The 24,019-nt window shown below is 39.1% G+C and overlaps 1 protein-coding gene across 1 annotated transcript; it reads right to left on the reverse strand.

The window, feature by feature from the left end:
* Positions 1 to 119: 119 nt before the first annotated feature.
* LOC121951466 (regulator of nonsense transcripts 1-like) lies at positions 120 to 22,269 on the reverse strand. The gene is made up of 24 exons (XM_042497797.1): positions 21,936 to 22,269; positions 19,416 to 19,552; positions 17,977 to 18,066; positions 15,750 to 15,917; positions 14,965 to 15,145; positions 14,460 to 14,621; positions 14,063 to 14,147; positions 13,825 to 13,923; positions 12,489 to 12,597; positions 11,520 to 11,679; positions 10,649 to 10,767; positions 10,248 to 10,412; positions 9,726 to 9,840; positions 8,647 to 8,790; positions 8,349 to 8,562; positions 7,892 to 8,009; positions 7,056 to 7,212; positions 6,140 to 6,282; positions 5,638 to 5,812; positions 5,292 to 5,373; positions 4,954 to 5,115; positions 3,658 to 3,926; positions 3,245 to 3,364; positions 120 to 1,899 (listed from the first exon to the last, which is right to left on the reverse strand). Exons 1-23 carry the CDS (start codon positions 22,104 to 22,106, stop codon positions 3,248 to 3,250), a joined length of 3,342 nt encoding a protein of 1,113 aa, XP_042353731.1. The 5' UTR covers positions 22,107 to 22,269; the 3' UTR covers positions 120 to 1,899; positions 3,245 to 3,247.
* Between the last annotated feature and the right edge of the window lie 1,750 nt (positions 22,270 to 24,019).

Below are 24,019 nucleotides of genomic sequence, written 5' to 3' on the forward strand. Positions count from 1 at the left end.
ATGGCTCCAACAAGCGTTCATGACAGAATATTAAACTGTAAATACCCAGCTTTAAGTCAGAGGTAATGTGACTGCGGTCATGAAAACGGCTACTGTTTTGACACTTTTTTAGTGTCATATTTTCCATGACATGAAAATGATAGCAGAGTTAGTACACCTCATAAGAAAACTTGATACTGATAAAACAAGCTGCATGGAAACGACACTAGTGTTAATCTATATCATGTGAACGGAGAACTTACAACACATGCAGAGCACTGAAACTATGACACAAAGTTCACTAATGTTGACTAGAGCAAACTGCCCTTGACACAATGCAATACTATTTGTTCACACCTTTCTATAAGTTCAAGAGTTAGCACAACAAAGGACAAAAAAATAGTTACACTTGGGTTGTTGTGTTATAATAATTAGAGTGTCTTTATGCCAGATTTCACAGTGCGGGTCCAACATATAATTGTGTTGTAATCAATGGGCTAACTTGTGAAAATCTTTGATCAAGTTCATCTGCAACACATTTTTCACATGGGGCCTTAGAAGTTTTCATCATCCCTTGTCCGGAGTTGTCGTGTCAGGTACTCCATAAGCATGAAAACTCATAATTTCTTTTATAAAGGTTTTTTTTTTTTTGTTACTCAATTTTACTGAGATAATCACTACATAATCTTGTTGTATGCATATGCATTTTTGACTTTTGGGGAGGGGTCTGTGGGGTTTATCACCCTCTTGATTTGGCTTACTTGATGCATTTAGCTATATATGCTCAAGATGATCCCCGTCTGCGAGCTTTAGTGGCTTCAGGGTCAGCAGAAAAGAATGACAGCTTCATTCACTTACAAGCTGGTTATGTTGTTCACGTTCACTCTTTTGCACTACTAAAAAGATACACTTAGAAGAACAAAAACAAAATTGTCTCCCCATACTCAGACATCTGGAGCCCACCTCCTCAGATCTGGAGACAAAGATGTTTTTCTTTTATATTTTTAAGAGCTAATTCCACCACTTGTTCTTTGCAGAGCACCTTGAGAAAGACCTGCCTAGAAAGACGGCCGACTACACTAGCTTGCGTCACTGAAAAACTCAATGAAAACAGCCTTTATTTAGAAAACTTTCCAACTCAAAGCTGAGAAAGAAAAGCGAATGATCCGTGGCTGTCTGATCCTCTAATTTCGTTTGAACTCTCTGAGGCACCTACAGTGCTTTAGAGTTCATTTGAGTAGCCAAACAGTGTTTTTTTCACACTCTTCTCTCCTGGATGCTTAGATGTGACCAAATGCAGAGCCTCAATTCAAGCTTTGAGTTTAAAAAAGTTGCCATATCAACTGCTTCAAGAGTTGTGTCCCCTTTTGTTTTCTCTCTCTCTCCAAGTCACAGAAGACGTCCTGTTGAGTTAGCTTGGAGGACATTTGTGTGAGACACCTTTTCTCCATCTTTCTTAGCTTTTGGAGCAAGATTCCCAACCATACCGCCTGGAGATCCCCGAGGGTTCAGGGGCACATGTGGGACAAGATGACACAGTCGCCCACCCCTTTCCAGAATCGTTCGGACCTTCCACCCTCCTCGACCTGTCAAAGGTCTCGCCTCTCCAACTGCGCTGCTCCGACATCGACAGCTTTCTCCTTCGCCACGTCTTCGCGTGTGAGCAGCAGTGCCTTCTTTCCTCCACCAGCCTCCCGCTCTCTCGTCTCTTGCTCTCGTCCTGTCCAGCTCTACCCCCATTTTTGCTCTCACTCTTGTGATTGGTTGGTTTCTCACGGTCTCTCTCCTGTTACTTTCACACAGTGGTGCTTCGGTTGTAGCAGTGGAAAACGGGTATCCATGTTTGTTCTTTTTTGTTATTACCCAGATTAAAATACCATTGAACTAAGCTTCACACAGGCCTAGCTCCTTTCCAACAACCTGTCAGACAAATACAAAATATACGTACACATTAATATTTGTTTGAGGATGTAATCATTCGTCTTTTCAACATAATAAAAAATGAGCTTTTTATTTAAAGGAATAGTTCCATGTTTTGAAAAATGCCTTATTAACTTTCTTGCAAGGAGTCTCGTGAGACTTTCCCATGTCAATATTCTAACTATGAAGCTGGAGCCGGTTATCTTAGCTTTGCACAGAGACAGAAATCTAGATAACAGCTAGCTTGGTAAGAAAATCTAAACACCAGCACTTTGAATACTCACTATGTGGACAAAAACTAAAAACTCACTAACTGGACTGCACTGTCGGGACTATTTCATAGTCTGGAGCAGTGACTTTCCTAACGGGGCAGTTCACAATGAAATCAAAAGTACATCATTTCTCTTACCTGTAGTGCTATTTATCAATCTAGATTGTTTTGGTGAGTCGGCGAAGGTTGATGTCGGCCGTAGAGATGTCTGCCTTCTCTCAAATATAACAGAACTATATGGCACTTTGTTTGTGGTGCTCAAAGCTCCAAAAAAATATATTTGAAAAACTAAACAGCAATTCTCTTTCCAGGATCATGACCCTGTTTCTCAAGATGACCCACACACCTTGTTGTGAGCAGTTTCATGTAGGAAATTACTTTCTTTTTACCAAACTACATCCGCCAACAACATCACTATTGCTAGTTCACCTAGCATCACTGAGCTAGCTAACATTACAGCTTCTCGTGCTATCACTAGCACGAGCCTCTTGTCCATGACTAGTTGTACACATACTTCTGCGCAGTGATGCATTTGTCTTGACTGCTTAGTTACATTATGTTATTGTGTGATCAACCCTTAAAAAACACCAGTCACACAATAAGACAAACTAACCGATAGAGGCAGCAGAAGACCAGCACTTCTCGTGTCCTGGAAGGTAAAATTACTCATTTTGTAAACAGAGACGTTGGAGACAGCAACGATAACTGCTTCAGTTCTCCATTGTAAAGGGCTGCCTGACAGGAAGGTAAAGCTGTGAAAGTATTTGAAATACAGCATACACTTAAACAGCTATGTAAGCTTTGCAGTCGCCTTTGTCCACAGCAGTACATAGCTTAGTATCTGTGCCAGTACTCCTGTCTGCTTCTCCTTTCTCTGGGGGTGTGCCAACCACCATCTGCTGTAGGTAATACACTGACTATGGATAAATACCTCACACAACTTCATTTCAATAAATCTTAACTATCCTTTTAACTCTTGGCAAGGAGGTGAATAAGCTTATTTTCCAATATGTCAAACTATTCCTTTAACTTCAATGACTCATCTTAGTTTTAGTCCACAGTGGAATTACTTACAGTCTAGTACTGGGACAGTCCAGTCACACCATGTTGGTAGGCCCGCTCCCCCTGGTAGGTGGAGTCCTGGGACAAAGCCACATCAATCTGGGACTTGAACTCGTCTCCTAGGTAACTGTCCTATAACGGGACAAACAACAAGTGAAAGAGGCCAGTCAACAGTTATTTCTTTCTTTCCAGGCAGAAAAGGAATAAGTGGTTTTGGACAAGCTGAAGTCTTTACTTTAGGAGGGAAACCTGGACAAACACTTGGAATAAATGTGCTAACAGCCCTGGCAGTGGGTCCTAATTACTATGAATAAACAGACTACAGAAAGCTTTCTTCATAGAGTGCACCTACTTAGCACTTAATAAAATGTCTTCACTTTATAATTAAGATTTATTCACAACGGATGACAGATAACTGAGCAAACCTGTGAGAGTTCAGGCTGGGAGAGCCCAGGCTGGCTCATCTGAGACGGCTGGCTCATGTTGATGTAGCCCTGCGTCAGCGGCCCCTGGGAGAAGGGCTGGGAGCCCAGGTCCTGGCTGGCCTGGCTGCCACTCATGTGGCCTCCATGCCGGTCTCCTCCTCCATTCCCTCCGCTGTGGTTCCCCATGTTGCCGCGGTTTCTCTGGCGCCCACCTCGAGTCCCGCCGCCTCCTCCACTGCCTGCCTTGCCTTTCATACCTCCACCACGACCTGGAAGAAAAATATGCCAGATGTCTGTTTTGAGTTCCCACACATTTTTATCAATGAATTTTCAAAACCTTTCCATACTACTCAACCCCATTTCCATGACTTTAAGTAAATTAAAATAAGTAAGCCTATATAGTGATACAACCATAAACACACACTTCCCAGGCATGTGTTGATAAGCAAACTGCTAGCGCTTGCTAATTTTACTTGCAAGTTAGACAATCCTGCAAAGCTGCATATGCTAATAGACCAGACGGGCACATATAGTCACTTTGCAAAACATCAAGGCCGCCCCTTTTTTGGGGATAAAGAACTGAAGATCCTGTAGAAGTTTGACGTGTGTTTAGAATAAATTTGACAACAAGTTTTTGTTAAGCAAATGATTGTTTTACTGACATGTCTAAGAACTGTTTCACAATACCTTAATAAATTAAAGTTGATAGCTGTCATGTCCTGTCAGTTTTCCACCATTTAATCTACAGGCTGACATTCAGTTGTGTACGACAGTCATGCTGCTGCACTGTATGACTGTACTGCTACTACAGCAGCCTCACACTCAAGCTAATGTTTGCTATCCATCAGCAGTAACTGTAACCAGCATTGTTTAGCACTTTACCACACTGACAGTAGATATTCATGAATCTCACATGCCTCATATTTCAGTGTGAAAGCCAGTTAGCCTCCTACAAAACAGCTTTTAGGTATTTTCCTGTTTAACTTCTGGTGTGACGGCACGTTTATTTCCCCCACAAGGGGCCTGGTCTTAGCCATGACACAGTGCCTGTCTGGTCTATGTGTATACCGTAATACTAGTGACACTTCAACTGTCTAACAGCAAAGCACTACATTTAAAATTAGTAATAAACCATTGCAAACCATTTCCAGGCCTGGAAAACTTTCATAACTTCTCCAGGAATTTCATAACTAAGGGAACCTTGTATGAGTTGTTTCATAGCAGCTTTGACTTAACGCGAAGGCCTTTCACAACCCCACATTTAGCATAACTAAATAAATTTTAGGTCTTATTTACCTGCAGAGGGTCCGTTGACCTGTCCCATGTACCCAGGTGGAGGTATGGGGGGCATCACGAGGTTGAAGGGGATGGGGATGTTCAGGGAAGTCATGGGACTGGGGCCCGTGCCAATCATACCAATCTGGTCATGGGTCTGGAAATACATATTGGATGAACGTCCTGTAGTGGAAAGAAGTACAGGTTAATTAAAGTTCCTTTAAAATTATAAGGCAGAGCTTGTTTTGTCTGTGCACATCGCTACTAGGAGGCACATTCAGTCTGTCTGCAATTAACTACCAAAGCAGATACAATACATAAGTAAAAGAATAGTTGGGTTTTTTTTGATAGCTTCTTACCATTGCTGCTGCGGTCATAAACAGATCCAGGAATGAGGGCCTCCCTGGCATCATACATGGCTGTGCTCATGAATCGACCCCCCTGCAAAATAAAAGAACAAGCAAGGCTATTTTGAGGTTTTTAGGAAATGCCTCATTATTTCTTGCATATGCAATGATTTATTACTCTGTGTTCTTAAACTACTTGTCCTAAGTGCACGAGTAAACTTTGATTTTCATCCTAAATCCTTCAAATGCCTCATCAGAAAGTACAATATTCATGACCCAGTTAAGAAATCCTGATTTCAGCATTTCTGTATGCGTCATGTGGGTAACACACACACACACACACACACACTGAACTCACAGGGTTGATGGTGTTGACAAGCTTGCGCGGCTTGCTGAACTGCATGAGGCTCTCCCTCAGGTTATTCAGGGGGCCTTCAACTAGGACCTTCTGCTCCTTGTAGTAGTTCAAGAGGTGGTTCCACAGAGGCTGCTTGGACAGGGCCTTAGGGTTTCCCACAATAATGACACCATACCTACGCGACACAAGCAGAAGATGACTTAGTGATTAAACGTTATCATAAAGGATGAGTAGAAGTAACATTGATAACATCAACATATCAACATACTGAGGAGAACCTGATCGACAATAAACCGCAATGTAAGAGAACAGTCAACATGCAGAAAAACCTAAAATGTCTTGAGTATATATTTATCATTATAATTTTATATTATTATTATTATTAGTTATTATTATTATTATTATTATTATATAAAAAGTACAAAGACATTTATGAAATCAGACACAGAGGGCCCTCTGGAGCTTATGCAAACTGCTGTTGTTTTACTTTGTGTTGTTATACCTGGCCCTAGTGAGTGCCACATTGAGACGTCTGGGATCATTGAGGAAGCCGATGCCCTGGTGCTCGTTGGCCCTCACACAGGACAGGATGATGAAGTCCTTTTCTCTGCCCTGAAAGGCATCCACACTGGCAATTTCCACCTCCTACAGGAATAATAAAGAGAAATCAGTGGGGAAAAAAACAAACATTCTAGGATAACATATTTACAAAAGCTAAGAAATAATTTGTAATGCCTTTATTCAGAAATATATGTGGTATTGTTTAATATAAATAACAACAGATTATAGGTTTCTGGGGCCATTTCAACCCCCTCTTAAAGGGGATCTATTGTGATTTTCCTTATTTTTTATCTTAGGTGTTTTTTAACAGTGTTGTATGTTCATATTTAACATGGCTTAAGTTTCAAATATTGAGGTAAACATATGTAAAAGCAACCCCTGTCAGGGGTAAGACAGAGTGTGTCAGACAGAGGGTGAATACAGGTGTTCCAGCACAGACATTATAAGGAAAAAGTGTTTTTAAATAACTGTTTATAAACCTAAAAATTATGTACCCTTTAATCTAAACTTAACATTTGAGATCAAGTTTTTTTGGCCCAGATCTCGATCAGAGTCCTTATATATTCTGTTTCTACTGTTACAGAGTCCGATCTAATTACGAATCTATTTACGAATCAGCAGAATATACGCAATGCAGATTAAATATGTATCTAACACATTTAAATAAAGCTGTAGCCCACTACATTTGGCACACTGGATTATTCACAAGTGACCTGATCCAAATACTGCTTTTATTTTGACTTGCACCACTGCCCCGAAATAATTCTTTATATTCTACAAATTCAAAATCAAGCCAAATGCTTGAATCTTTTCTGATAAAGTGCACGTTTAAACTGTAAAAATATTTGTAACCATACCTGGTAGAGTTTGGTGTGAAGGGAGCCACTGAACTGCATGTACTGGACCAGGTAGGACCTCTGTCCCTCGTAGGGCGTAATAATGCCAATCTGATCAGGTTTGGCTCCAGCCTTCAGCAGTCTTGTGGTTATTTTCTCCACATTGGCTGCCTCAGTCCTGCATAGACAAGTAGGATGATTACATGACAAGAACATTTTGTAGAATTTCACATGGCACAGAAAAAAATGAGTGTTTTGATTTGAAACTGACTTGGCTGTGTAGTATGAAAATTCTACTACTTTTTTTTTGTGCATGTACTGCGTTCATATCAGTGCCTCCTTTAGTGACAGTGTACCCTGTGTCCAGAGTTTCTTAAATCCTGCACCCACAATGTCTGTCTCAGAAGCTGTGATCCTCCCCCAAAGGAGAGTGATGCAGCGCATCCATGGATTGCACTAACTAGCTAGCTTTATTTATCTCATTTAGCTTTCCCCATAGTTTGTCTCAACTGTGTGTTGTCAACAGAGAGAGACAGAGAGACAGAGAGAGAGAGAGAGCAGAGCAAGCGAGAGCAAGCGGGGGCTGAGTGATCAAGTGATCAATGCACTGTGAACAGCTCTACCATTAATAAGAATTTACCTATTTTCATAAGCAGAAAAATGTCAATAGTCGATATTGTGGCGGGCTACACAAATAAATCAATGTATGGTAAACACTGTAACGTAATACACACTGACTGACAATAAAAAAATATGACGGCTCGTTTTATAGTATATTTTACATTTACTATTAAATAAAAAAAAACTTCCGGAAAAACATTAATATCAGTTCAACCTAATGATAAAAAAGTTGAAACCTGTTGAGATAGGATGTCCCAGAGCTGGCTATTTCCTCTTGGCCTTGGGTGACATAAAAGAACATTGGCTTGTCGGGTTGCGGCCACTGGAAGTCAAAGCCTTTCTTCACACGGTCCGCTGTAGAAGAGACATACAAAGAGAAAAGACTCAGGTAAAGTGTAGCTTGTGTAGAGTGAGGTACGCAGAATTTTACATCACTAAATTACCAAAAAAAAAAGATACAAACAGGTAAAAAAAAAAAAAGTAAAATATGATGTTAAGCTGCATGCAAGCTGCCTGGAAGTTCTCAACAAATTCTCTATGACTATTTCCACAGTCTCACATTGGACATCACTGGACAATAAACTGTCTGCTGTTTTAGAGCGCAGTTACAAAAGCTTTTACTGTCTATAAAGGGAAAGCCAAGGAACTAAGCACCAATAAATGAATTTAAAAATCAGTTTATTTTCATCATACCGGCAGTGACTCCATTCTGCAGAGAGCCCTCATAGAAGATGTTGGAGGGGAAGGCGCTGAGGGCCGGGTGCATGCGGTACTGAACCTGCAGTCGAATTGGCCGGATCCCCAAAACTACCAGACGCTCAAACAGAGACTGAGACAGACCTGCTTTAGCTGCCTTCTTACACATCACCACCGGGCCCAGCTGGCAGTGATCACCCACCAGAATCAACTAAGGAACAAAAGACATGATAACAAACTTATGAGTATAAGTCAAGACAGAGAAAATAATGGTGGACGCTCATGAGGCACCTACCTGCTTGGCGCCCAAGACAACAGGCACCATGCACTCTGGTTCGGTGGCCTGGGTGCTCTCATCAATCAGGATTGAACGGAACTGCATCTTGGCCAGACGAGGATCGCCCGCCCCAACACAGGTACAGCAGATCACATCCGCATTCTGGGAGGGAGTGAAGGAATTAAGTAAACATGTTTATGAGAAGTGAAATATGACTTGTTGCAAAACATTGCTACCACTTTTACTTTCTTATGAAACCATTACCCTGACACATACTCTTTTCAGTAGACCAGATTTGAATAAAAACCATTAGACACTTGAGAGCCTCTGGGGCGCCCAGTAGCTCACCTGTAGAGCAGGTGCCTTATGTACAAAGGCTATGTCCTTGCTGCAGCAGCCACAAGTTCAATTCAAACCCAAAGCCCTTTGCTGCATGTCATTCAGTCTGTCTCCCCCGTTCACTATAAAGCTGTCCTCTCTAGTGAAGGCAAAAAGCCAAAAAATAATCTCTAAAAAAAAGCCAGTTTTGCACATACTTCCCGTTAAATTGCTGTGAAAACCTTTTAGGCCGCTGGTGATTTTAACAATTCACTACGTTTAGGAACATTTCTGTCTTGCACCTTTTCACACATGCCCAGGCAATGCTGGAATAGATGGGGCAAAGACGTCCAGCAAATGCTGGTAAGGCAACCCTTAATGTATGCATGCCAACCGCCATAAAACTCAACACAAGGAGAAGAAGATGGGGCAAGGCTCGATGTATGTGCATAATATGGACGTCTGTTATTATTTTCAGGAACATGGTGGACAAGAAGCTGTTTTTGTCAGTTGCAAGTGTTCTTATTAATCACCCACAAAAGAATTAGTGTAAATGTTAAACAGTAAATTTTCCTGAAATGTGACTAAGTCTTGAGGTGGGAAATTGACGGTACAGATTTCCCAAAATATCGACCCTTGCAGGGAAATGTTCTTGGACATTTCAGGGACAGACCGCATGTTTGAAAATGATGTGAGTTGGTGTACAACTCATAGCAACAAAGTTCTGTCAGAAACAAGAAAATATTTAGTAGCACTTTGCGTAAGACATGTCTTCATACCATAAGTAGCTCCCTCTCAGCGGTGCGTCTCAGAGCTCTGTAGCGCTTCTCGTCTGAAGAGGACAGCTCTCCAGTCTCGTCCTTCAGCTGTTGGAGCTTCTGAAGTTCTGGCATACTGCAGGTATCAATCAGTTCAATACAAAATTAGTTCAATGGTGTGCTTGTGAGCAAAGACTAACATCTGTAACAGGCTGTATTCTATTTACTACCTGAGGGTCTGTATTACTAACTGAGGCCTGTAGTATTTCAAGCTGCCATTGATCATATTTGACCTTACTGGATTTCCATTTGTTGCTTTACAACATTAAACCCACGCCAACATTTGTCAAACAGGACTTGTTGGGAATGATGCTGCTTAGCAACATCGTCCTATTGAAGTAATTAATTATTATTGGAACAGTACTGTCTTTGAGAAACAAGAAGGTTTTTGTTCCAATAATATACAAGTATAAACGTGCGATAGTAGTACTCACAGTTAGGGCCTTGCAATATTACTGTTGATCATAACTAATAATGTGTTACCTGTCCATGTTTCTGGTCTGGTTGTGCAGAGCCAGGAAGGACACAGGCGAGTCAATGGCCTCCCTGCTCTTGGCACATAGCCTCACCACCTTGAGGCCTGTCTGGTGGATCTTCTCTGTCAGCTGGTCGACCGCAATGTTACTGGGAGCACACACCAGCACTGGCCTGGAGGGAGAAAAGGTAAAATACTGTTTTAGGGACTATAACATATAGCTAGGCCATATGTTCAGAGCATTAGGGCTTACCAAGATAGCTCTGCATTCATTAAAATTCAAACAGAATATCCTAAAAGACAGATGTTCAATTAAATGTTGATTTAATAAATCACATTCGATATCTTCATGGCACCAGGTCAAACAAACAAAATATAGAGTATTAAAAGAGTTATGTATGTGTCTTACCCGTTGCCCTGTCTAGCCAGGTGGTAGACGATGGTCGCAGAGGTTACGGTCTTCCCTGTGCCAGGAGGACCCTGGATCAGACTGAGAGGACGCTGCAGCACTGTCTTTACAGCATACACCTGCATCACAACAAACCACATCCATGTGAGCCCTGAGGGTAAGGGACCTAAAAGGCTTTATACAGTAATTATATGAAAGAGTTACACCCTCTCTTAAAACTCTTAAAACTATGTTTGATCTCTATTCTGTGTGATCTGTGATGTGGGGAAGGTTAACTTTCCTGGTTATACATTGAAGAAGTCTGTCACCGACATTTTTTTCCCCGTCTCTCTCAGTACATTTACATGCACAGTTAATTTGAGCTACAGTCATAGCTCGATTAGGCCATTTAACTGGACTACTGTCCTTGTCCCAGTATACAAGCACCGCAGGAGAATTATTTATTGACAGAAGAATGTCCAAGTCCGCCACGGTAGGCGGCGATAAGCCCCCTTTCATCAACTTGCTTTTGGACCTTCTTCTGGTTGATGTTTTACATCACAAATCAAACAAGTTAGCAAGAGGGTAAACTGGTTACATGTCAAATGGTGATGCAGCACTTGCCACGCTGATAGCTTTGTCTTGTTTTCTTCCCTTTTTCTTTTTTTGTTTTTTTTCCCTCTGTCTTTCTTCTATGAATTCCGATTGAGGCGCATACATGAAGGGGTAAATCGACCCCCAACTGCATTATCACCATGTGTCAGTCCGACTTTGAGAAATTTGAGGATTTCAGTCAAACTAACATGTTTTCGTATATTATAAAGTCCAGTTTTAGTCGGACCAAAACAATAATTTGACTTTTTCTATCATGCTAACGTACTGACTAACTCACCTGCGAGTGGTTAAGGTCAGGCAGGCCTTGAGCGGTGAAGCGTTTGGGCAGCTGGCACTTGATGACCACATCCTCTACCTCGTGTCCCAGCAGTTTGTGGTAGATGTAACCTGACACTGAAGTCTCATCCACGGCAAACGTCTTCAGGGCGCTCTGCATCCTGAATGATGAAGACAGGAGTATTGAGATACTCTTTAAAAACAAAATCATTATTTAGTGGAAAAGGTACTATTTTACTATTTCAGTGCTGTAAAATGTGAAATACAGAGCAGAGTGGTGCACTGCAAATATAAATGCTTCACACAACAGACCCTCTGTAGTAGTGCTACATTTGACTAAATTTGCATAGAATAGAAATTTGATCTACAGCCTCTCAGTTTAAAATTGGAATATCTTGATGTCCATATTTACTCTAAAATACAATTCATGGATGAATTTTCCAAACTTTTCCTTGACTTTTAAAAGGACCAACAATAAAGTTTTTTTTTCCTTGCCCCACTTGCCTTGCATTTTTCAAAAAATTCAAATTTAAATACTATTCAAACATAACTTCATCTAGCTGGCATACAAGAAAAGAGAGACAAATCTAGACAGAAAATGATGACATGTGCATGGTGGTGAACAAAATGTTGTGCCATATCGACACACATGAGAGCTTCGCTCAGTTCACAGCTATAGAAAATGAATCTGCCGTTATGTTACATTATGTGGAAGGTTATCCACACAACATTACTGTCACAATCTCATTAAAAATGACCATATTCCATGACTTTTCCAAAACTTTCAATAAATATTTTTTAAATTCCATGAATTCTCAAGGCCTGGAAATGGGACTGTGATTTTTCCAGGTTTTCCATGACTTTGGGAACCTGTAAAAATGGGCTTAATTTATAAATAACACTGGGTTACAGATGTTTCTCATTCATATCAAAGCAAGAGATAAGAGTGTGTGGCGTTTCTTGTAAATACCTGTCAAAGGAAGTGGACTTCCACACAAAGTCGACCTGGAAGTTGTGTGGGATCTCCACTGGAGCCCCGGCACTGCTCCGCAGCTCTATGGCAATCTCATCACCATAGTCTGGTACAGTAAGTCAAGGAAGAGGTGAAATCATTGGACATAATACTGTAATTATCATTATATGTGAAGTCACTCCTATGACAGTAAGACTGAGGTGCTTTATTTAATTTTTATTTGATTTACTGCACAAAGTGCTGATGACCAATCCGAGTTACTCATCTGTAAACCAAATGGCTGCAGACAAAACAGGTGACGCATCTGCACTTGCTTTTGATTAATCAAACCCAGCTGACTTTTCCAAAACTCTCAACAAGGATGCAGAGCTGACATTACAGCATCGTAGCTGTTGTATCGTCTATTTTGTGCCCATCTAACTTCCACTGGCTGCAAATTGTAATGTGTGTTCACCAGACTTTGCAAGTGTCTATAACTCACTGCTAATTTGCCGGCGGACTTTTGCTAGTGGATGGGCAGGGAGCTCGTGCTTACAAGTGAATGTAACTGTTCTGAACTGATTGATTTGCAAGGGAAATAAATTGAACTGAACTGGGGTGAAAATGATTTTGCTTAGGGGATTGACTGGAGTGGAAAACCCAGGATGGATTTTGTGTTTGGTGTCTGCGGGGGAATTGTTTCCTCAGTTGCTCTTGTTTTTTCCTTCACTTGAACTGTTAATACACTGACTTTATTTGAGATATATCTGTTGTGTTGTTTTATTGTTTGTTGGCCTATATTCGATGTTTGTTTTTGGGTAGGTGTTCTTGAGGATTCAAGATGTGAGTGAATTGTGCTTTAAGATTCTCTATGCTTGAGCCCTGTGTGCAGCTGACTGACTTAAAAATACTGACTCACAACCTGACAAATATATAATGTTAGTTGCTGACCTAACTGGCACTCCAAGCAACCAGTCATACCGTTAATTGAAACTTTTATGATTGATATGTTATGCTGTGTAGGTTCTGTTCTTATTGCTACTAGATCAGGTAACTAACAATTTGTGAGCTGTATAAGCAAAATCTAAATATAAAATTTGCTTTCAAAAACCACCAAGACAGTAGAGAAAGACAGGTTTAGGGACATTGTTGTAGTTTCCAACAGCTACCACTAGATGTTACTAAAGACCAAGTCTACTGACAGCATGTTTCGGTAAAGCTCGACTTAATTAAGTGGCCTCCGTGCCTTTAACACACTTTGACAAAGTTATAAATATGTAAATTACAGATAATACGGGTGAAATGTGATCTCCTGTTAAACACAGCACATCTACTGTAACAGTCACAAGGATACTATCAGGGACTTTGATGACATGTCCGATGCCTTTCCATGGAGGAGCCAGGTCTCCTTTGTACCGCAGGCAAATTTCATCTCCCTGCATCAGTCGCATGTCTGCAGGACAGCAGAGGAGATGGACAGAAAAGATCAGTCTGTTCACTATACAACACTACATGGAGAAAAGGCACAATTAAAAAAAACATAAACAAATATCTAAATGACACTGAGATGTAGATATTACATTTCTAAATACCTGAGTCTGTCTTAGGAAGAGTGAAATAAGCAATCCTCTTCTTATTCAGGCCCAAGTCCCATCTGACTGTAATGTTGTCTTGAGTCTGTGAGAAGGCAGCATGTAAATATGTAATACCTAAATGTCAGCAGAAATCATTTTAGATTTCAAGAGTAAGGATTTTGGATGAAAAACTATAGTGGAAAAAGCTGAATAGTGAGCGTAACAAAGTAATTCACCATGCCTCTAAGTAGTAGAATCAAAACACAGATGACTGTAACAGCATCATACATCATACATTTGTTGATGAATCCATTACTTCTTAAATAAAATTACACATTTGGACAATCTTGTTTGTAACAACTTACAAAAGGACAAATGTCTTTTATTTCACAATTTTCTCAGATTTTTTTCCCACCTGAGACTCTTTGAGTTTCTTATCGTAGTCAGCCTCCAGCTTCACAAGAGGACCAAAGATGTTCTGGTACTGGTAGGCATCCTCATAACGGAGCAGCACATGTTGGGGCTCCTCATCCACACCAGGCTTCTCCAGGTCCTCCAAGGTCGCAGTGGGATTCTCCTGCAATCAGAAAACACATGCACACACACACACACACACACACACACACACAGAGAGAGAGAGAGAGAGAGAGAGAGAGAAAGCGAGAGCGAGAGAGAATAGGAAACTATTAAAAAACAGAAACAGCCATGAAATGGGCAGTGAATGTGAAACTGTGAAGCAGAGAAAAAAAAACCCAGCAAACATGTGGTGAAGTTATTTGCATCACACCCAACTTACGACTATATCTGGTTAACTGTATAGATAAGCTCAACCCGCCCGAAGTCAGTTTCAAGCCATATGAGTTTATAATATTTACATAGTACAACGGTGGGTGTGTGCCACGACAGTTGCACTGACGTACCTTCCAGAGCTCCTCCAGCTTGTTGATCTGCTGGGCGGTGATCTGACGAGCCCTCAGCTGCTCCTGCTCTGAAGGGATTTTCACCAGCCAGGACAGGAAGCAGCGATCCTGAATGAGAGGCTGCCACTGTGAACTGTCCCAGTTGATGTCCTTCAGGCTGCTCTGGCTGGCACATGGCTGTCTGTGTTACAAACACAAAACAATATCTGCAACAGGGTTCCTACAGCTTAAGGAAAGTTAGAAAGTTAGATTTAAGACTGTTTCAGACTTTTTTTTAATGCCACTCGGAATTAGATTTATGACCAATTTTGCAATTGCCAAAATTGAAGGAAATTAGCATAAATTGACAAACAATACTAAGGGGGAGTGACAATTTTGCCAAAATGTTTACTCTTTTGGTCTGAAAGAGTAAAATAACAAATAAAAAAATTATCATTAAAGTATCCATTTGGGTTTCCTTGAAAAAGGACATTCATTTGTCATTTTATTGGATGGACTAAATATATATGTGTTGTTAAGATAAAACCAATTATTTTGAGATTTTACAATGCAACATAAAAAAACAGTCAGAAAATCCAACTACCGATGTATTTTCTGACTTGTGTAAAACTGATTTAAGACATGTTATTACCAATTAAGGCCTTAATTTTAAACTGATGAATTCAATGCCTCTTTTAAAGGACTCTTTTAAAGGATCTGCAGGTGCCCTGCTGTGAAGTTCTGTATTCAATTTGACAGCCCCCCATCAGCACAAAGGTCATCGTGCATGGTCAAGGCACACTTACCTGCAGAGTAACACCACTACTGAGTCAGCTTTGGCAGGGATGAAGCCCAGAAGAAAGACGTTGCGACAGCCACAGTTGTAGCACTCCAGAACTGTTTCCCCCAGAGGGCCATCTTTATGCAGGGTCACCTCCTTGGACTTTGCTCTCACCAGGTGGTTTACAATGTGGCTAAAAGTGAAGTGAATGATAATTAATGCACCAGGGTGAGGAAATGCCAGAGACTACAGTCCTGTATAGAGGATGTATTACACACTATTGATTTATCCTTACGTTATCAGACACAAATAACACATGACTGAACAAGATTACAACAAGAATAGCTCCTAGATGCACTGAGGACAAATTATCATTATTATATAACAATATGACCCAAAAAACCACAAGATGCAGTCATCTGCTACACTGATACAGCCTGATGCAATTTCTGATTAGTGTTTTGGTATTTTGCCACGTAAGTGTTTACTAAAACAGCTTTAAATACAGAGACCCTGCAGACTATCACAGTGTTAATAGAAACATAAGTTCAGCAAAAGTCCAATTGTGAGAGGATTCACACCATTACCAAATGTGTTACTCTCTATTTGCAGTTTTCTTCTGAATGCTTGAACACTAACAGTAATTCTTGAAGCACTTTCTGTGAAAACATCAACACTTGAATCCAAATATTTACCAAATGTGCCAAAGTGAACGCACCTCCTCTACACTCAGTTTGCAATTTAATAACACACATCTTACAAAACTATAAACACTGGTCCCTACTTTGATTTTGCTTTTTGCCAACTGCCCTTCCACACTGGCTATGTTTATATGCACACTGGTAACCCAATATTATTCTGAATATGACAATATTCTGAATTTGATGAGGGTCATGTATACAGCAAATTACCTTTAGATATTCTGAATTTTCCGAATTTAACATTTTCTGATTAAGACATGGGATATGGCAGTTTTATGCATTTGGACGTGCATGCAGTGTGTTCGGAACAGTTAACGCAGTTTGCGACCCATGGCCTCTCGTCTGTTTACAGCCAGCTCTCTGCGTTGTCATGGATACATTGTACACAAATCAACTCACCAACAGTTTGTAAGGCTGTGGCGTAGAGATGCATGCCCACAAGAAAAGTCAACATTTCTAGTCAGTGAAAGAAAAACACCTTCTTTTAAACATTATGAAAGACTTGGATATCAACAGGTTTTTGGATATGTGCAAATATCCCAGCGCACGCCTTTTCAAGAAGGTGGCTGAGGGAATGAAAGAGGGAGGCTTTTTGCATGATCCAAAAAGTCCGTCACTGGTGGAAACTTTGAAAAAATAATTTCTGGTGCAAAGGAGCAAAATGACAACAGCTCCAGCAGATCCACTTTTCTACATGTTGACGTGATAAAGGACATGTTAGTTTGGGCGCGTTAATTGGCGTCAGCACGGCTGCATTTAAATAGGAGTATTAGTGGAAAATTTCTTTTCATTAGCCCTGTTAAGCGCTCAGAAGGAATATTGCCTTTTTCAGAACAAGGGCAAAAACTGGACTATTTTGTGAGTGTAAATACACTCATTGACACATTTGCCGCTCAAGACAGCATCGTATGTGATCTGGATGGCTGCACCCACAAAGAGATTTAGCTCCATTTTTTCAATGTGCCCCAAACCCCAAATAGCAAAAAGTATCAAAGATAGTGCATAGGCAGTCAGAAAAAAACTGGAACCCTTGATTTAACCAGCTGCAGTCTCAGTGTCAGAACCATCAGAGCATGAAGTTGCAAACGCAGCATCAGTTGAGCATTACTGATTACTGATTGCAGATAATGCATTTAAGTTCATTTACTGTGTAAATTTAAGCATGTGTAAGAGGAGACCAGGTGATTAGAGACAATTATTTGATTCACAGAAATAAATAGCATATTGCTGATGTGTTACAATGCTGATTCAAAAGGGAGCATAGTAAAAAAAAAACTACTACTTGCTTAAATAACAAATACTGGCCTAAGTGATCATTACAAGTCAAAAAACATACATGTCTTTAATAATGTTTTTAACTCCATAACCAAACATGAACTTATAAGCGAGGCTTTTGAACACAACAAAGACTTAGTATTACAGTTGCTGTGTACTGCACTTCTGCCAGGATTATACTCCACCTGTAAAATGATCCTCTCCTTGTTCATTTAGCTAAGTACACCAACAGGGAGGGTCAATAAAAAACCTGATAAGTCACTGACTGTATCTTACCTGCCGGATGTGTTTCCACGGCCGTTACAAAACCACTTCTTGCTTGTGTTGCAGTAGACCACACAGGCTGGATCATGAATACCACAGTAACTGAAATAAAGATGAGTCAAAATTGAAACAGAAATACAAAACATTACTGTTCAGAGCTGCTTAAAATCTAATGTCATAGAACAAAACAGTAAAAATAAGAACACAACTTGTGATAATGTCAAAATGTAGAATCTCTGGTGTTGCAAACATGCTTTACTGATGCAACTAAAATCAAAATGGTGTTGCAAACAATCTTAGAGTCATTTTATAGCTGTCTACAACAATAGTGCATGCACAATAAATTATTTTGCCATTTTCATGAACAAACTAATTGTGACTTACAGAACCTTAAAATGCACATTAATTACAGCCCAAGTAATTAAACAGCCAGGCAGATATGATAAAATTACGAGCTTACTGCAGATCAGTATTGGCAATAAATGACAAGACATTCAAGTACAGAAATGCCAAAGATACTGTATGATTTTATACAGTGTCTCCACTCTGTAGTTTGTGCACCAGAGTGTAAGGTCTGTAACCGTAAAATGTCCTGATAAGTACATTTTCAAAAACGTTTATGTTTTGGACTGCATACAGAAAAAAATGACTTTAAATATATGAATATAAATATATATTGACCCCAAATCAAACTGTATGTTGCTGACAAGTATCAAAGTTTCTATATATGTATATTTATCTATATTTGAGAGAACATGTTCGCACATTTGTTTAGGAAACTGAGGCCTTCACTGTCTGTCCAATAAACTCTGTTTTCAATGCCAATCTTGAAAGATATGGTGATACATCACTTTTTCATAGAAACAAACTGACAAACAAACAATTCAGCTAGGCAACTGAGGATGCCTGGGATGTCAGACATACTCAACAGGACTGTTTTGGCACAGCCAAACTAACGGCTGACAGCCAGCTTGTTAGTTAGACAGCACGCAGGCTGTGAGTGTGAGAAGAGCAGCACTGCTTAGCATGACATAACAATAATAATGATTAACAATTGTTGACATTAGACATGATGCAAGATGTTCTGATAATTTGGCTTATGTGCCATCTGTAGAGTGTGTGAGTGAGTGAGTGTCTGTAGAGAGGTGTGTGTTGCCCACAAGGGACAGTAAAACACTAAAAATAAGAGGACAAGATGGACAGAAACCATCTCACTGAAATTTGATATACTAGTACACTGCAAATTATTTTCAGACATTATGGTCAACATAAAATGCCCATAAACCCCACTGAGACTTAATTGAGGCTAAAGAGCAGGTTGTACGGTTACAGTTTATCAAATAACAACAACCATTAACAACTGCAATACCACACTATGTACAACAGAAATAAAATCATAATGTGATTATTTTCCACTCTGATGACAGCCGCGGTACCAACAGTCACTTTACCTGCAAGCATGTATAGGGAGATCCTTGGTGTAGTAGGTGTCCTCCTCATCCTCCTCAAAGTTCAACTCTGCCAGCAACTGACTGGCTTTCACCACAGGGTCATCTCCATTCTGTAGCACGCCATCAGGGCCATTAACCTGAGGATACAGATGTGTAAATCATAAAATACAAAACTGACGATTATTACTGTGTACATTTGCTTATCTATGGAATTGAAAAAAAAAACAAAACAACTGGACGGAGAATCTTAAACAGCATGTGTGCATCTACTTTCCTCCTTGACAGCCTGTCAGACTATTACAGATACTTCCATTTAAAAATGGTTTCAGGTTTCGATTATAATACAGTGTTTAAAATATTTTTTAATCCATTTACGGGTCCTTGATCTCATGATCAATAATAATATAATAAGAGTAATAATAGTAATAACAACAACAACAACAGTGTAAAACTATATACTGTGGGAACTGAAACCAAATTATTTTTCTTGAGATGGTAATTGCACCTTGAAAATCTCATACCATAGCAACCCTAAGTGCAATAAATGAATAATACAAAATACTAATACAACTAGTATAAATATAAAACCAGGTGGTGTCTATCAATGAAAACACATGTATAGTGCAGTAAACATATAGCATATAGTGCAGCTCTCTGGTGCTATAACTATAAACTAAAACCAAATGTAAACATAAACTATGTGGGATAAAATAACTATAAAGGATTATAGATAGGTAACAGATTGTGCAAAAACTGGACAGCAAACCACATGCATTACTAAAGTCCTATATTTCACTTGTAATCTTGCTTGCTGTCTTTCACGTCTATAAACAAACTGAACTCTGAGCTCATCACTCGGGTCACTGTCACTTTACTTTGCACAACATGTCACTTTACCTTTCTTTAAACTGAACTGTTTGCACCTCTGTATGTACATATTTATTCACAGTCTTCCTAAGCATACAAATTACTACAGCACATTCCTGTTACAGTGTGTGTAGTCATAATACCACCGATTTATGTCACTTTTGTATTATTATTATTATAATTATACATACTTAAATGGCATAGTTTGAGGGAGCCTGTGACCTAAAGTTTATCAGTGGCAAAAACTGTTCTTGTCCACTTGATAATGACGATCTCTTAACCTTTAAAGCTGTTTGTTGACAGCAATATCACACTGATTGTATCCAACCAATTGTATCGACCAACCTATTTGATTGTTAACAGTGCATACTACAAATATTTAGTACATTTAAGTGATAGTAAGTATAATAAATATGGGAATTTGAGGCAGATCTGCCACACTAGCAACTCCATGTCACTCTTGGTTTGTATGGCAATACAGCCCTGCATTTCCGGAGGTGAAAATAACATTAAAAATCAATAATACTTTAATTATATATTCATTTATTCCGAGAGCAGTAGCGCCTGCTAAATATAAATGGCTCTTGATGGTGAGACATGACATACTGCATTTACTCTTCTTTACAAATATGTGTTGCCCACCAAAAATCAAAGAGCTGCTTTTAAAAATAATACACAGACACTATCCAGTAAATTCTGTTATTCATAAATACAGTCCTGAAATTAATGCCAAATGCACCTTCTGTGACAATATAAACATTACAACACTATTTTTTTTACATTTTTAATTTATTTTTATTACTTATTTGGCTGGTGAGTGAAGCAAATCTTCCAGCCAAATCCATATTTTACCAGCATTTGGCTGGTGCTAATTTCCAAACCTGCTTGTGACTACCCTCTGAACTGATTTTCAGTCGGATCTACCAAGACTTTCTGACAAGAACATTTCAAATAAAGAAACTGATTTGTTACATATATTCATCCAAATTTCTTCAATTAGAATATCTAATTATATCGTACAATTAATTTAGTTATCATTTTATCTACATTTTACATTCGTAAAATATATATTTTTAAGAATTCGTCCGGATACGCCACTTTCAGAAAAAATCAATTCTATATACATATTTTTAAAACAATATCAAACTTAAAAATATGTAATAAAAAATAACCAGCACTATTTTTTTTTTTTTTGCAAATCTTAGAGCCTTTTATGTAACTAGTTAGGAAAACCCCTGTGTGTGTTCATACATGTGTCTATTTTATTTTTGTCTGTCTGGTTTGTACCTACTTTGTCTTTGTTTCCATTTGTAATTTTTGGTATTGACCACCGTATTGCTGCTGTTTTCAAAACTGTTACAAAAAGTTAATATTAAATAAAATAAAATATAAAAAAAAAAAAAGTCCTGCATTGACATGCTAGCTGTGTCAGCATGCTAACTGTGCTGTCAGCTAGCAAACTGTGCTAGCTAGCTAGCGTTAGCATGTAGCTAGCCAATTAGCGATAACATGGCATGGTAACAGATGGAAGGCGTCATCATGCTAACCGGAGGTAGCCAACGATGTTGTTAGCTAACGCAAGCTAATTCTCATTTTGTCAACACAGGAGAAGACATATTTTGACACCGAGCTGCACCGAATTATTACACGCACCTGGTTGTCTAGCTGACTCTGGGTCTGGCCTTGGGTCTGGGTCTGGCTCGGCAGAGTGAAATCGGTGAAGTCGTACTCGGAGCCCTGAGTGTCCGCTCCCAGCAGCTCGGCTTCCTCGGTGTCGAGGAACGTTAGAGTCTGCGAGCTCGGCCCGTACGCCTCGACACTCATGTTTTCTCCCTCTTATTATCGGTGTTTACCCGCTCCGGCGAATATGACACAAACTGTTGCTATTCCAAAATAAAACGAAATAACTAACACACTAAACTGATGAGAAAATTACAAACACTGTTGGTGAGAGGGATAGAGAGAGCCTCGACTATGGCTGCATTCCGTTTGTTTTTCCCCCCGCACGTTTCCTCTCCTCCCTCACTGTCTCCTACAGGAAGTCACCTGCAGGGAGCGAGGGAAGGAAAGGAGACAAGGAGACATACGCGAGAGGAATGTAATATGGGATAATTATTTTACATATCTTATGAAAGTCCCCTTTGTCAATTGTTATTATTATTGTTATGTTTATTGTTGTTGTTGTTATGTTTATTGTGTGATTGTATGTTTGTTGTGTGATACCATGTTGTGTGATTTCATGAGGCTCATGGGTGTGAATGCTTTTTCATGTTGTTTGAGCCCCGAATCGAAGGCAATTTTCTGTCACTATGTGATAGAATACATTTTTAAAAATTGTAAATCTTATTATTATTTTAATTCTTTTCAATAATAATAGTTATTGAAAAGATTTAAAATAACAGACCATTATTTGAGTTTATTTTTTTTAAGTATTTGATAAAGTGAGTGTAATTTGATTCCTTCATGTGGTTTACGATTATTAGCCATAAATAGTGATTGATTTTGTTTGGAATTAAAAGTTAGATCAAATAATTTAACAATTATTACACATATTAATTTAACTGACCTACTTTATGTTATGTTCTTTTTCTTTGAGGTTTTCAACCTAACAAGCTCTTAAATTAACCTTTCAGTAAACTAAGAAACTGAGTGGAGCTGACCTCTGTTGTTGTCTATGCCGGGTCAAGTTAAAGAAGGCACTGAGGCTGAAGCCTGACAGAAACTCAACTTTTCTGTCTCTTCTTAGTATTATTATTATTATTATTATTAGTAGTAGTAGTAGTAGTAGTAGTAGTATATTTACAGCTTTTCCATTTGATATTTTATTAGTTTATTTGACAGTTTATCTGGTCAGTGATTACCAAAAAAATAACTATAAATCATCCACAGTTAGACTAGAGGCCTCTTTAATTAGATCTTTGTTGTCTTTGAAATGTTAGAAAAGGAATGCTAAAAATAGAATAAAATTACACATGTAAACACAGCATTTTAAATGATTAAATATGCATGATAATCCAGTTTGCATCCGCAAATAAATCATGCCATTGTGTGGTAACACTAAGACAACAAAGCAATGGAAGGAGAAGCAGAAATCAAGATCAACAGATGAGCATTTTTAAAAAAATTTCTTTGTACCAATAAACAGGAAAAAATCAGTGTAAATCTGCATATTTAAAGGGCCATTTGAAGTTAATGCAGCATGTGCATTAGTAATCATGGTCTTAAAATATTGACAAATGGACTGGGGTACACTAGAAATATCAGCCCCCCCTTAAAAAAAGCTCAACAACATCTATTTAACAATAAATACCTGTTTTACAGTTCACTTCTGTCCCAGTCTGCAACCCCTGATACATTCTGGAGTTTTTTTTCTTACTTGAAATTATTCATTTATAAGCAAGGCGACCATCAGATTCAACATGTGGGAATTATTTTTTTAAAATCATTTGTGATAATTTAGAGGGTACTTGAATGCTGCTAATAACTTTGAAAGAATGTTGTTTATTAAACAGCATTTTATGTCCACATCTTGAACACTGTCCTTACTTACCCTCTCCCAGCAGGTTAGGACAGCTCTGAGGCTCTCCTAAATCCTGGTACTTAAAGGTTGAGAGAGGTGACAAAATTTTTTTTACCAGTAGGACAAAATACGCATTAATGTGAGAATTTTTGACCAGTTAAGACAAATTTCCTGCTTTGAGATATAAATACAGCACTTTATAATGAGTGTATGAAGC

The sequence above is a fragment of the Plectropomus leopardus genome, chromosome 12 (genome assembly GCF_008729295.1).
Source record: "Plectropomus leopardus isolate mb chromosome 12, YSFRI_Pleo_2.0, whole genome shotgun sequence".
Taxonomy (NCBI): Eukaryota; Metazoa; Chordata; class Actinopteri; order Perciformes; family Serranidae; genus Plectropomus; species Plectropomus leopardus.